The following is an 11,932-nucleotide window of genomic DNA, read 5'->3' as shown; positions in this document are numbered from 1 at the left end:
CTCTTTCTTTTTTGGCACGAAATTCGACATTTTTAAGTGTAAAAATATCTATGATGTTAACCCCTTCAGCAAATTTGACATACGAAGTTTTGAAGTTTGCTGTCAATACAACAAAATAGCATACATATCAAATCGCATATGTATCAACATATGTGTAACTCCATCTATTGAAAAAAATCCGCATTATTAACTGGTACAATACAGTTCTTATTCCAACAGCTATAGAAGCTTCCACATTCTACATTGCTTATATTTGTCACTATATAGAGGCTGATTTATTGTGTTACTTACTCATTTCCATAGCCAGGATAGTGATATTATGCCAAGAAAACTCTTCCCGGTCAAGGGGTCTTGCGGTCATTAGGGCACCTGTTGTAATGTCGACATAGAAGAATCTTCCAGGGTCACTGTTTCTGTCAATGGAATATCTGCAAAAAACCCCCACAGATTAAACACATCATTGCATTTGGATAGATATACTACAGCATATTACATGAGAGAGCTGAGTGAGTATCATGTGAAACATGAAGCCATTAGTTCTGAAGTGGAAGACACTTGGAAGACTGAATTTACTGTTTTATTATGTACTGCCCTCCCCAACCCCTCCTCTCCCCACAGTAAAAAAGCCACAAAAAACTATTACTGCTTTAATTTCCTGATTGACAAAGTGAAATAGAATGGGGTGCTAAACCTTAGGGCAGCTGTAAGCTATTTAAAGATCAATTTCAGCTATTTAAAGCTGAGAACTGCCCAAGGCTTTTTGGGACACTCTGAATAACAGCCCCTGTGTATATTTGTTCAAAATGAATTTTATTCAAATAAGTTCTGAAATGCTAAATTGGAGCTGGAAAACATATAGTTCAGTGATTCGATTCCCTGTAATTAATATCAACTATTGAAAAGAAGAGATTTTCATCAGGTCCTTTATAAACGTGCTAATGACTGACCTGTTGGCAAACACAATAATCTATTTACTCACTGAAGAGTCTTTACCTGTGGAATGTTTTTAACAGGAAAGATCAGGTCTGTTTAGGTTGCTTATTGTAAGTAAGCCTGGAATTTATGAATTTATGGGGCACGGCTTGCTGGAAAATATCATGTGAGTTATGTAATTAATGGGATCTAAAAAACAGATGTTTCTTAACCAAGATGGCTGCTCCTGTTCAGGCAGTGCACTGAATAGCAACATTCATTGCTTATACCTTTCGTGTTCAGTGTGGATCAACATGTATCCTTACACTGAAAAAGAAGGATATTTATAGGCACTTGTGCCTGATGGTTTCAGACCTTTCCAAAGAAAGAATGCTTGGCTTGCATTTTGCTGTTGTCTGTATCCTTTGAGTAATTATTTATTTACCTTGCTACTGGGTAAGTTCTATAATTCCTGTTGAAAATGATTTGGCAGCCCAACTCCTTTTGTTATCTCACCTGCATCATCTTAGTAGGTCCCAATTTTGGGAGATTCAGTAAGTGTGGAGGGAGTTTCAGGCATCTGTATGTTTAAAATCCTCATAAGAGATTGTGGTATGTAGCCATGTTTGAGATCCGTCCCTGAGAACCTAATGTAGTCCTTGCTAATAGCTGCCATTATAATAGCTGCCATTATTGAAGGCGAGGCATTTTATAGCTTCTTTTTTAAATTCTTACATCTCTAGGAGGTAGGTATTATTTCACTTATTAGAGAAAACTAAGACTTTAAAAAGTTAAGTAATTTTCAGACAGTTACACAGTTGGTAATTTGTAGAAGTAAGACTTGAAAACACACACACACACACACTAATGTATTGGGTTCAAAATTCTATTTAAAGTTGCCAGCAATAGGGTAACTAGGAAACTGAATTTTGATGGGAATAAGCAGTTTCTTTAGTGCATTGTTTTTCAGACTGCAGGTTAGTTAAGTTAATATGGTGGATTATGACTCGTGTTAAAAGAAAATGAAATAATATGCATGCATCCCATACTCTCACATGTAATAAGAGTAAATGTTGATCGTCAGACTTTTGTCCCAAATATATGTAAATAAGTATATGGAATATGCATGTGTATGTATTATTTGGTAAAATGTTGTGGTTCAAATATGTATTTTTTCCTGCAGGATGCCTGTTCAGAGAATTATGAATTAAAGGGAAAGGTGGCCACTAAGAGCTAGAGAAGTTGGAATCATTTCAGTTATAGCTGTCCAAGAATTGGGAGATTTAAGGAAGCAAATTAACATCTTTTTCTGCTTGTGACCCTATTTAATGAATGCTATTGTAGTCAGGCATTCACTCTATACACTTTACTTATATTGACTCATTTAATCCTTACAGTAACCCTATGAGGTAGGTAATATTATCATCCCCATTTTACAGGTGAGAAGACTGAGACCTGGAGAGGTTAAGTCCCTTGTCCTAGGTCTCACAGCTGGGAATCAAGAGTAGGCAGTTGAGTTTCAGGTTCCTGCTCCTAACTACCAGGCCATGCTGCCTTCCTGCACATGAAACTAATGATACTGTTTGAGGAAACAAAACCTGATCTATTCTTGAGGATAGATTAAGCCATGATAGGAAACAATTGACTTTTTAATAAAGAACAAACACATGCCTACAAAATTCATTTAAAATTAACTGGAGCATTTTTTTCTAGGTATAATTAGTAATTTAGTTTTAAAGTTTACCAGTTTGCCAGGCTGGTATGGTTCAGTGGTTGAGTGTCAACCAAGGAACCAAGAGGTCATTGGTTCGATTCCTGGTCAGGGCACACGCCCAGGTTGCAGGCTCAATCCCCAGTGGGGGCTGTGTAAGAGGCAGCCAATTGATGACTTCCTCTCTCATTGATGTTTCTGTCTGTCTATCCCTTTCCCTTCCTGTCTCTCTGAAATTCAATAAATATATATTAAAAAAAATAAGGTTTACCAGCTATTTTAAGAGTTGAATTTGTCTTATGAAAAAAATATTGATTGGCTCATGACAGTCTTTTCACTTCCCACACGTGAGTAAAGCAGCCATTTGGCTCACAGAGCCACAGCCCTGATGGCAGCTCTCCAGGCTGTAGGCATGATGCCCAGGGAGAACAGCCTCTGATGACCAGCTTTCTGCACTTAGACTTATGAAGCCCTGGCAGATGTCACCCCAGGCCACACAAAATTATCAACTTAGCCCGGCCAGCGTGGCTCAGTGGTTGAGCTTCGACCAGGAACCAAGAGGTCATTGGTTCGATTCCTGGTCAGGGCACACGCCCAGGTTGCAGGCTCAATCCCCAGTGGGGGCTGTGTAAGAGGCAGCCAATTGATGACTTCCTCTCTCATTGATGTTTCTGTCTGTCTATCCCTTTCCCTTCCTGTCTCTCTGAAATTCAATAAATATATATTAAAAAAAATAAGGTTTACCAGCTATTTTAAGAGTTGAATTTGTCTTATGAAAAAAATATTGATTGGCTCATGACAGTCTTTTCACTTCCCACACGTGAGTAAAGCAGCCATTTGGCTCACAGAGCCACAGCCCTGATGGCAGCTCTCCAGGCTGTAGGCATGATGCCCAGGGAGAACAGCCTCTGGTGACCAGCTTTCTGCACTTAGACTTATGAAGCCCTGGCAGATGTCACAGATGGTGTGGGAGATGGAGTGGCGGAAATAACAGAAAGAGCCCATGGCAGTCCTGCTTCATGACACTCTGAGTGGAAGCTACCTCAGCAAGGTAGTCCCTTCCCGACTTCCCCAACCCTGCCTGAATTGAGGCAGTGATGGCATGATGGCATCCATAACTCTGAACATGACACTGGGCTAAATTTCAGGAGACAGGAGAACAAACAAAAGGTGTAGATACAGATGGAAAATGAGGAAGTTGGGACACACTAGTGAATTATGCAGGTGGTTTTCCTTTCTCCAATCATAATATTCTCACCTATTATGGGAAGAATGAGCACCATGTACATATACACAACTCTCTTGAGCAAACAATGACTGGTGTTCTTTGGGCTCTCTGCTTTCTTGCTTGGCTCAGGACATTCACTGGATTTGGAAGCAGGTTGGAGGCAGGGAATCATGGGCAGGCTCACTAATCCACACACACTCCAGGATGGCACTGGAGGGCTGGCTGTTCTCACACAGCAGAAGCCTATTTCAGTTGCAAATGGTTCAATTTCCTGCTTGCCAGAAATTTCTTGAGCAATTACTGAAATCTCAGGAAATCCAAATATTGTATTTTTCATGTACATTTAACTAAATGTGTAGTCTAGTTTGGGGGTTTATTAGTAAATAATGACCAGTTTATAAATAATGACCATTATTTATTATTAGTAAATAATGCCTGAACACACCACAAGCTTCTTCAGAAGGAGATTATAAAAGCCCTAATAATCTTTTAAAAAAGTTAAATAGCTATTTGTTCATAATATTTAAACCTTAGGTAATATGTTGGTTTTTGGGTAATTTAATATATATTTTCTTTTTAGGACTATAAATATAATCTATCCTATATAATAAAAGCCTAATATGCTAAGTGTCCAGTCGTCCATTCAACCAATCAAAGCATAATATGCTAATGATATGCTAAAGCTGCTCAACCGCTCGCTGTGACATGCACTGACCACCAGGGAGCAGACGCTCCAGCCAGTAGGTTAGCTTGCTGCTGGGGTCCGGCTGATCGTGACTGAGCGAGACAGGCCGGACACGCCTGGAGCCCTCCTGCGATCCCTCCCCGGCAAGCCAACATCCCGTATCCCTCCCCAGCCCTGATTGTGCACCAGTGGGGTCCCTCTGCCTGGCCTGTACCCTCTAGCAATCCAGGACCCCTCAGGGATGTCAGAGAGCTGTTTTTGGCCCAAACCCACAGGCCAGGCCGAGGGATCCCACTGCACAAATTCGTGCACCAGGCCTCTAGTTTGTAATAAAAATGCAGAAGATGAATTAGATAGCCAAGCAGCAGATAACATTTGCAAATTATTTCAAAACAAGATAACTTCTATAAGAAAAATAAGAATAAATGAACAATTTGGGGAAAGATAACATAGGAAAGTGATTCCCAAATGGTTTAATTAAATGATAGCCAGATAATAGACTTTTAGGTGCTTTTCCCTATGAGAGTCCCGGACCCTTGATTTTCTGCTTGGGTCCATGACCATTCTTTGTTCCTGGGGGATAGTACAAAGAGTCAGGGACCCTCTATCTAGCAATATGAACTCTGCCCCTTCTTTGCAACTGGTTCTGATAAGTGGAATCTGCTTTGCTGCTGTGCCTGAACCCTTGTCTATTAACCTCAAGCCTATGGCTGTTGCCTTGTTCTTGCCAGTTTCTCTCTCAAGACCTAGAGTCCCACCACAGAAGAAGCTCAGTGGACTTTGCTCTGTGCCTCTAGCCTGGTGACTCTTGTATTTCTTCTGGTTGGGATCTGTTAGAATAGACAGGCATTTCATTATGGACTGCCATGATATTAACTGTGTGTGTGTCATGCTGGCCAACGGGTGGCTCTCAGTGGTCCATCATGTGAAGCAGCACTCTGTTAGCCAGGTAGGATTCCTTCATTTTGTACCTCATTTGCTCCATGCCAGTTAGTGGATCTAGGCCTGCTGTTTCTCTTTCCTTCCTAGATGTCTTGAGATAACAACTTTAGTCCTGAAAAATGTACTTTCACTTTGGATTTGTGCATGTGTGTATTTCCTGACATCATTCAGTCTCTTGTCATTTAGGAATGTGATTCCTAACAAAACCATATTTCCAGTGCTTACCATGTAAGAGTCCAGAGTCAATCTGGAAAGAACATGTGGAATTATCCACTGAGTAGTCTAGTTGACTCTTAGTAATGAGATCTGATTTTTTTCAAGCTTGTGTTTATTCCAATCCCCTCCCCCAATAAAGTTTTATTCTCTAAAGTTTTCCCTATAGTATCTTCTTTGATATGAGTAGATTAATTGATCAGAAGACATATATATGTATGTGTGTATATATATATGTATTTGGCTTGTGAAAATATGCATTTATAATAGAATCAGTTTCATTTATATTATGCTTGTTTTGGGGATGACATGGTTTCACTAACTTCTTTCCATCCTATTGTACATTTTAAAAGCTTTAGGTAGAAATATCACTCATATGAAGTTGTTATAACTCATAAATATTAGTTTACTTCTAAAAATCAAATACCATAATTCCAAAAAATTGTTTTAGCCATTTTAATGCCTAAAAATATAAATTGTTTACTAATTGGTTAGAGGAAGCAAATTTCCCCCAGTATAGTTATTCTCAGGGGAGAAACATCTTTGTTAAGCTGCAAAAACACATTTTCTTTTTATATAAAATAGTACCAGGTGAGGGAAGTAGCTGACAGAAAAAGCATTCAATACATTAGGGAGTGTTTAAAATGTGTTATCTGCACTATAAAGCCTCAGATCCATTTGTGTGACTTCCCAACATTTAACATGACAGGTGGCCTCAAATGGCTTTGGAATCCTGATCTTTTGTGTCACGCTTCAGAGGCTTGGCAGTTGATCTGGAAGGTTGAGGTGTCAACCTGTCCACCAGCTGTTTGCACTTTGGCTACAGAGTTGTTGGGAAATGGCCATGACTGTAAGAGCAGCTCTCCTGTCCTGCCCCTTCTTGAGGGGGAAGCATCTTGGTTGGAATTTTTAAGTTCAAACCACATTTTGGAGAGACGGACACGTGGGCTTGCAGTAGAAAGCCCTATCTGACCAGTCTACATGGCATTGAAACCAATGACAACACTAATAGTTTCTATGTGTGTTTTTTTCTATTGTATATGGAAATATATATCGTATACGTTATTTTTTTCTCATTTTTTAAAGTAAAAAAGTCAAAGGTTCATCAAAGTCAAAAGAATGTGCAATGATTACCTTTATAATCACCACTAAGATTCAACAGTTTTTAATGTTTTGACACCTGTGTATCTGTATGTGCTTTATCTGAATTAGTAATTCTCAACTTGGGAAAATTTTGTACCCCACTCTCCTCAGGGACATTTGGCAATATCTGGGGACGTTTTAAGTTGTTACAACTCAGGGTGCTACTGGCATTTGGTGGTGAGAGGCCAGAGATGCTGCTAAACATTGTACAATGCACAGGGCAGCCCCATGACAAACAATTATCCATCCCAAAATGTCAGTAGGGCTAGGATTGAGAACTAAGGGGTGTGTGTGTATGTGTGTGTGTGTGTGTGTGTGTGTGTGCACGCGCGCGCGCACTCGCACGCGTGTTGCTGAACCATTTGACACTTAAGTTGTAGATATGATACTTCACTTCTAAACATGAAAAGACTATGTTATTTAAACAGAACGAATTTAAAGAATCAGGAGAGTCTCCAGAGATAGAAAAAGCAAATGGGAAAAGTGTTAGGAAATTTGATGCTGGGGAAGGGAAGATTCCATGAAAGGTATAATCTGTGGCAAAACCTTATTGAGTTGTTGGTCACATCTGGGTCCTTGGCAGAAATGATCTGTATGGTTGTTCCAATAGTCACATCTTCAGGTACCTCCACAAAATAAAAGCCAGGTTCAAATACAGGGGGCTCATCCACATCTTCCACACTGATGTGCACTGTGGTTGTGTCCTGAAAGGGGCCCAGGTTCAGAAACCGCATCTCTAGGTGAGGATTGGCTCCCTCCACTTTTAAGGTATAGCTTTTCTTGCTTTCAAAACTCAGGGGCTGAAAAGTAATGGCAGGTAAATTGGTTAGCCAGCAGCATATATATCAAGATTCCAAAAGATGATTGACATTGATGGCTGGTGGGTAGATTCCTCAATTCATAAAATGGTAGAAAAGAGTTAAGGGGAAGAATAAGGGGGATTTTTCTTTTGTTCTGTAGTTCTTGGCCTTCATGTCAGCTCTAACAACTTGGGTAAAGAAGGTAAGAAGATGCTAGGTGCTTCAGAGATAGTGAAGGAAGTCAGTGTGCTGATTAAGAAAGCCACTGTACTCTGAGCAAGGCTGACTCTAAATATGTCTACTGTTTATCAACATGGTCCCCTTGTCTTTAGGGATATTTGTTCATTTGAAAGATGTCATGATAATTAAGAGAGGGTTCACGTTCTCTTTCATACTATACATACAACTGAAGTCTAAGCTTTTTTGTTTTCTTCCTTAAAAAGAAAATTCCCAAGTACAAAGGCAATAGTGATTTTTCCAAGAAACTATCATAAACAACCTTCAACAAGAGTTCTCAGGTCACTGTGTCAGATCAGTATTTGTATATTTAGTTTATATCATAGACGACCTTTTTTTTTTTAATCCCCACTTGAGGATATTTTTCCACTGATTTTTTTTTTTTTAGAATGGAAGAGAGAGGAAAAGACAGAGAGAGAAATATTGATGTGAGATATTTCTCACACTTGGTTGCCTCCTGCACACTCTGACCAGGGCCTGCAACCCAGGTACAGGCCCTTGACTGGAATTGAACCCAGGACCCTTTGGTCCGCAGGCCAATGTTCTATCCACTAAGTCAAACCGGCTAAGGCACAGATGATCTTTTAAAAAATCTCTTTTAAAGATTGAATCCAATGCTGCATTTTCCAGTTGAAGAAACATACTAAGAGAATTCAAAGACTGAACTAAGCTAACATGGTCACATAGTGTCAGAGTAAAATGCTGCTCTAGATTTTTAAATGCCTCATCCAGGGATCACCCACAAAATAAACTCCTAATAAAATCTAATTTTTTTGGTGGTTCCTTTTTTTGACCTAGCCCTACCTACCTTCAGAATGGCAGAATGTGAACTTGAATGCTTTATCTTATGAATAATCCTCCCTCCCTCCCTCCCTCCCTCCCTCCTCCCTCCCTCCCTCCCTTCCTTCCTTCCTCACTGACAATATTTAAATGTTTTAAGCAACAATTACCTCCAAATATCAATAAAATATCATGGAAAGTTAGTCCTACAAAATAATTACAGAGGATAGCAATGCAGTTAGTAAAGCTTAAAAGTCACGTGTGCATTTGGTGATGATTTAAAATTTTGTAGCTAAATATTCATTCATGCTTTTTTTCATAAAATATTCTGAATTAAGCACATTTTTTGTTAGAAAGAGGCATGTGTTCATTTAAGCAACTGCTTTGCTTTTGAGAAATAGTAGTAGTTGCTTTAACTACATTTATTTTCAAATTCTAACAAAATGTTTTTGTTTGTTTTGCTGGTGTTATTAGGTTTCTATTTATTCTGTATTTTCTTAGCACCATACATTGTATATCTTTAATGAAAACCTTACCTTTTGACAAAGAACTAGGAAGGCAGGTTGTTTGGTTCAAATAGGAATGTGAAGCAAATATGTCTGTGTCTGCAAGAGTTTTTTAAAAAGCCATAAGCTAATGAATAAGAAAGCATTGCATCATTTAAATTGGCAAGAGTTTTTTTAAGTGATATATAAACAATAATGGGATTTACATTTTATGGAGATTTTAGGTTTGGTGAAATATAGGAGTTTTGCTCTTTGTGGCCTGCCTAAGGATAATGGACACAAAACTATTGCTTATTGTGTGCTGGAAGATGGAAGGCATGCCGAAGATGAGAGAGTGACATAACAGTATGCTCATAGAATAAAGAACATTCTGAAAAATATATATTTCAAGTTATCTTTTAAGCTTTTAAGAGACTGAAAATCAATTGATTGACTACTTAAAAGCCAAAAGAGCCAAGATCCTGGGTAGTAATGAGAATGGTTTTATGGGATCCAATTCAATCAATTTAGCTTAATTTCTCTTTTTTATAAGTATGTGCTTTTTAGATGAAAGATAGGCCTTAGGGAAATGAATCAAAAGCAGAAATTTTGTTTCCATTTTATAAGACACTAGAGGTCTGGTGCATGAAATTTTATAGGCCTGGCGATCAGGGCCAATCAGGTTCCCAGTCTCCGGGCCTCCCCTCCTCCTCCTTCCCTCGCTCCCTCAGCACCCTGCTGCTGCCCATGGTCACCCGCCATGTTTCATGCCACCGCCTGGTGTTCAGTGCACATCATAGTGAGCAATCAAACTCCTGGTCTCCCTGTTGAACTCCAGAGGGGACAATTTGCATATTAGCCTTTTATTATATAGTATTAGTAATAACCAAGAAGGAAGATGGGTGTGGATTAGGCATCTGAGTGAATTGTTCTAAACCAGGGGTCCTCAAACTTTTTAAACAGGGGGCCAGTTCAGTGTCCCTCAGACCATTGGAGGGCTGGACTATATTTTTTAAAAAAACTATGAACAAATTCCTATGCACACTGCACATAGCTTATTTTTAAGTAAAAAAACAAAACAGGAACAAATACAATATTTGTATTTGCATGTGGCCCGCGGGCCGTAGTTTGAGGACCCCTGTTCTAAACGAATGACTTGAGCAGTCAGTAGTCTTTAAAATATCTACACTAATAAAAGACAAAGATGCTAATTACTGTACCTTCACTATGCCAAAGCCACACCCACCAGCCAATCAGAGCGACTATATGCAAATTAACCCAACAAAGATGGTGGCCGGCAGCCACAGAGCTGGAGCAAGCAGGAGGCTTGGTTGCCCTGGTGGTGGAGGAAGCCAAGCTTCCTGCCTGCCCTGGCTGGCTGTGGCCTGCGCAAAAGGCAACAAAGTTTCAATTATAGAAGCTAAATAAATCCCAGATACCTGCTTCCAGCCAGCCTCCACTGGGATCTTGGGTGGCTGGGGGCTGTGGCCAGCTGGCAAACAGCCTTCAAACAGCCATCAGCCCCTCACCCAGGCTGGCCAGGCACCCAGGGGGGACCCCCACCCTGAAGGGGCTGTGGCCAGCCTGCAAACGGCCCTCAGCCCCTCACCGAGGATGGCCACACCCTCCTGGGGTAAGGGTCCCTGCTGGGGGGCTTGGCCAGCCTGAAAACACTCATCAGCCCCTCACCCAGGATGGCCACACCCTCATGGCATGATGGTCCCCACTGGGGGACTTGGACAGCCTGAAAATGGCCCTCTGCCCTCACCCAGGCTGGCCAGGCACCCCAGCAGGACCCCCCACCCTGATCTGGGACACCCTTCAGGGCAAACCAGCCAGCCCCCACCCATACACCAGGCCTCTATCCTATATAATAAAAGGGTAATATGCAAATTGACCCTAACAACAGAGTGACTGGGAATGACTGGTCACCATGACACACATTGACCACCAGGGGGCAGACGCCCAATGCAGGAGCTGTCCCCTGGTGGTCAGTGTGCTCCCACAGGGGGAGCTCTGCTCAGCCCCAAGCCAGGCTGATGGCTGCCAGTATAGTGGTGGTGGTGGGAGCCTCTCCTGCCTCCTCAGCAGCGTGAAGGATGTCCGACTGCAGCTTAGGCCTGCTCCCCGCTGGCAAGTGGACATCCCCCAAGGGCTCCTGGCCTTCCAGAGGGATGTCTGACTGCCAGCTTAGGCCCAGTCCCCTGGAGAGCAGGCCTAAGCCAGCAGGTGGTCATTCCCTGAGGTGTCCAAGACTGCAAGAGGGCACAGGCTGGGCTGAGGGACCCTCCCAAGTGCACACATTTTTGTGCACCCGACCTCTAGTTTACTATATTTGACTTGTCCATCTACCCAACTTATTGACCTCTTTCTTAATTTCATTTTCTGTCACCTCATAAGTTCAGAAAAGAAATATGAATGACCTTGGCAAAACTAATATCTGTTTTGATTAAACATGTTTTAGTAATGACAATGAAAGATAATGTTTTGTCTTGTGAAGTTTAATCTTTTCTCTAGGTAAGGGAGATGGAGAAATGACATTTTGGGGTTCCTTTCAGATATAAAATTGTAATAGTTAATATTTTTAAAAGAATATCTCATAATAAGATACAAGCTATCTATATATATAAAACCTTAATATGCAAATAAACCGAATGGTGGGACAACTGGTCGCTATGATGTGTGCTGACCACCAGGGGGCATGTGTGGAGCATGGCGGGCGTCAGCCATGGCTGGATGGTGGAGCATGTCAGCGGGGGGGCCAGACCAAGGTGGGGGGCCGGTTGCTGTCATCGG

General features: G+C 41.1%; 1 protein-coding gene across 2 annotated transcripts in view; it reads right to left on the bottom strand.

The window, feature by feature from the left end:
* Nucleotides 1-11,932, bottom strand: part of CDH20 (cadherin 20) — a 220,763-nt gene that overhangs the window by 23,642 nt on the left and 185,189 nt on the right. For both annotated transcript variants that reach the window (XM_006756788.1, XM_006756787.1), the window contains 2 exons: nucleotides 7,381-7,634; nucleotides 292-428 (listed from right to left, as the gene is read on the bottom strand). In XM_006756788.1, the coding sequence (XP_006756851.1) occupies nucleotides 292-428; nucleotides 7,381-7,634 (391 nt within the window). The remainder of the gene's footprint in view (nucleotides 1-291; nucleotides 429-7,380; nucleotides 7,635-11,932) is intronic.

The sequence above is a fragment of the Myotis davidii genome, unplaced genomic scaffold (genome assembly GCF_000327345.1).
Source record: "Myotis davidii unplaced genomic scaffold, ASM32734v1 scaffold11, whole genome shotgun sequence".
Classification (NCBI taxonomy): domain Eukaryota; kingdom Metazoa; phylum Chordata; class Mammalia; order Chiroptera; family Vespertilionidae; genus Myotis; species Myotis davidii.
This window is presented reverse-complemented; position numbering and strand designations above follow the sequence as displayed.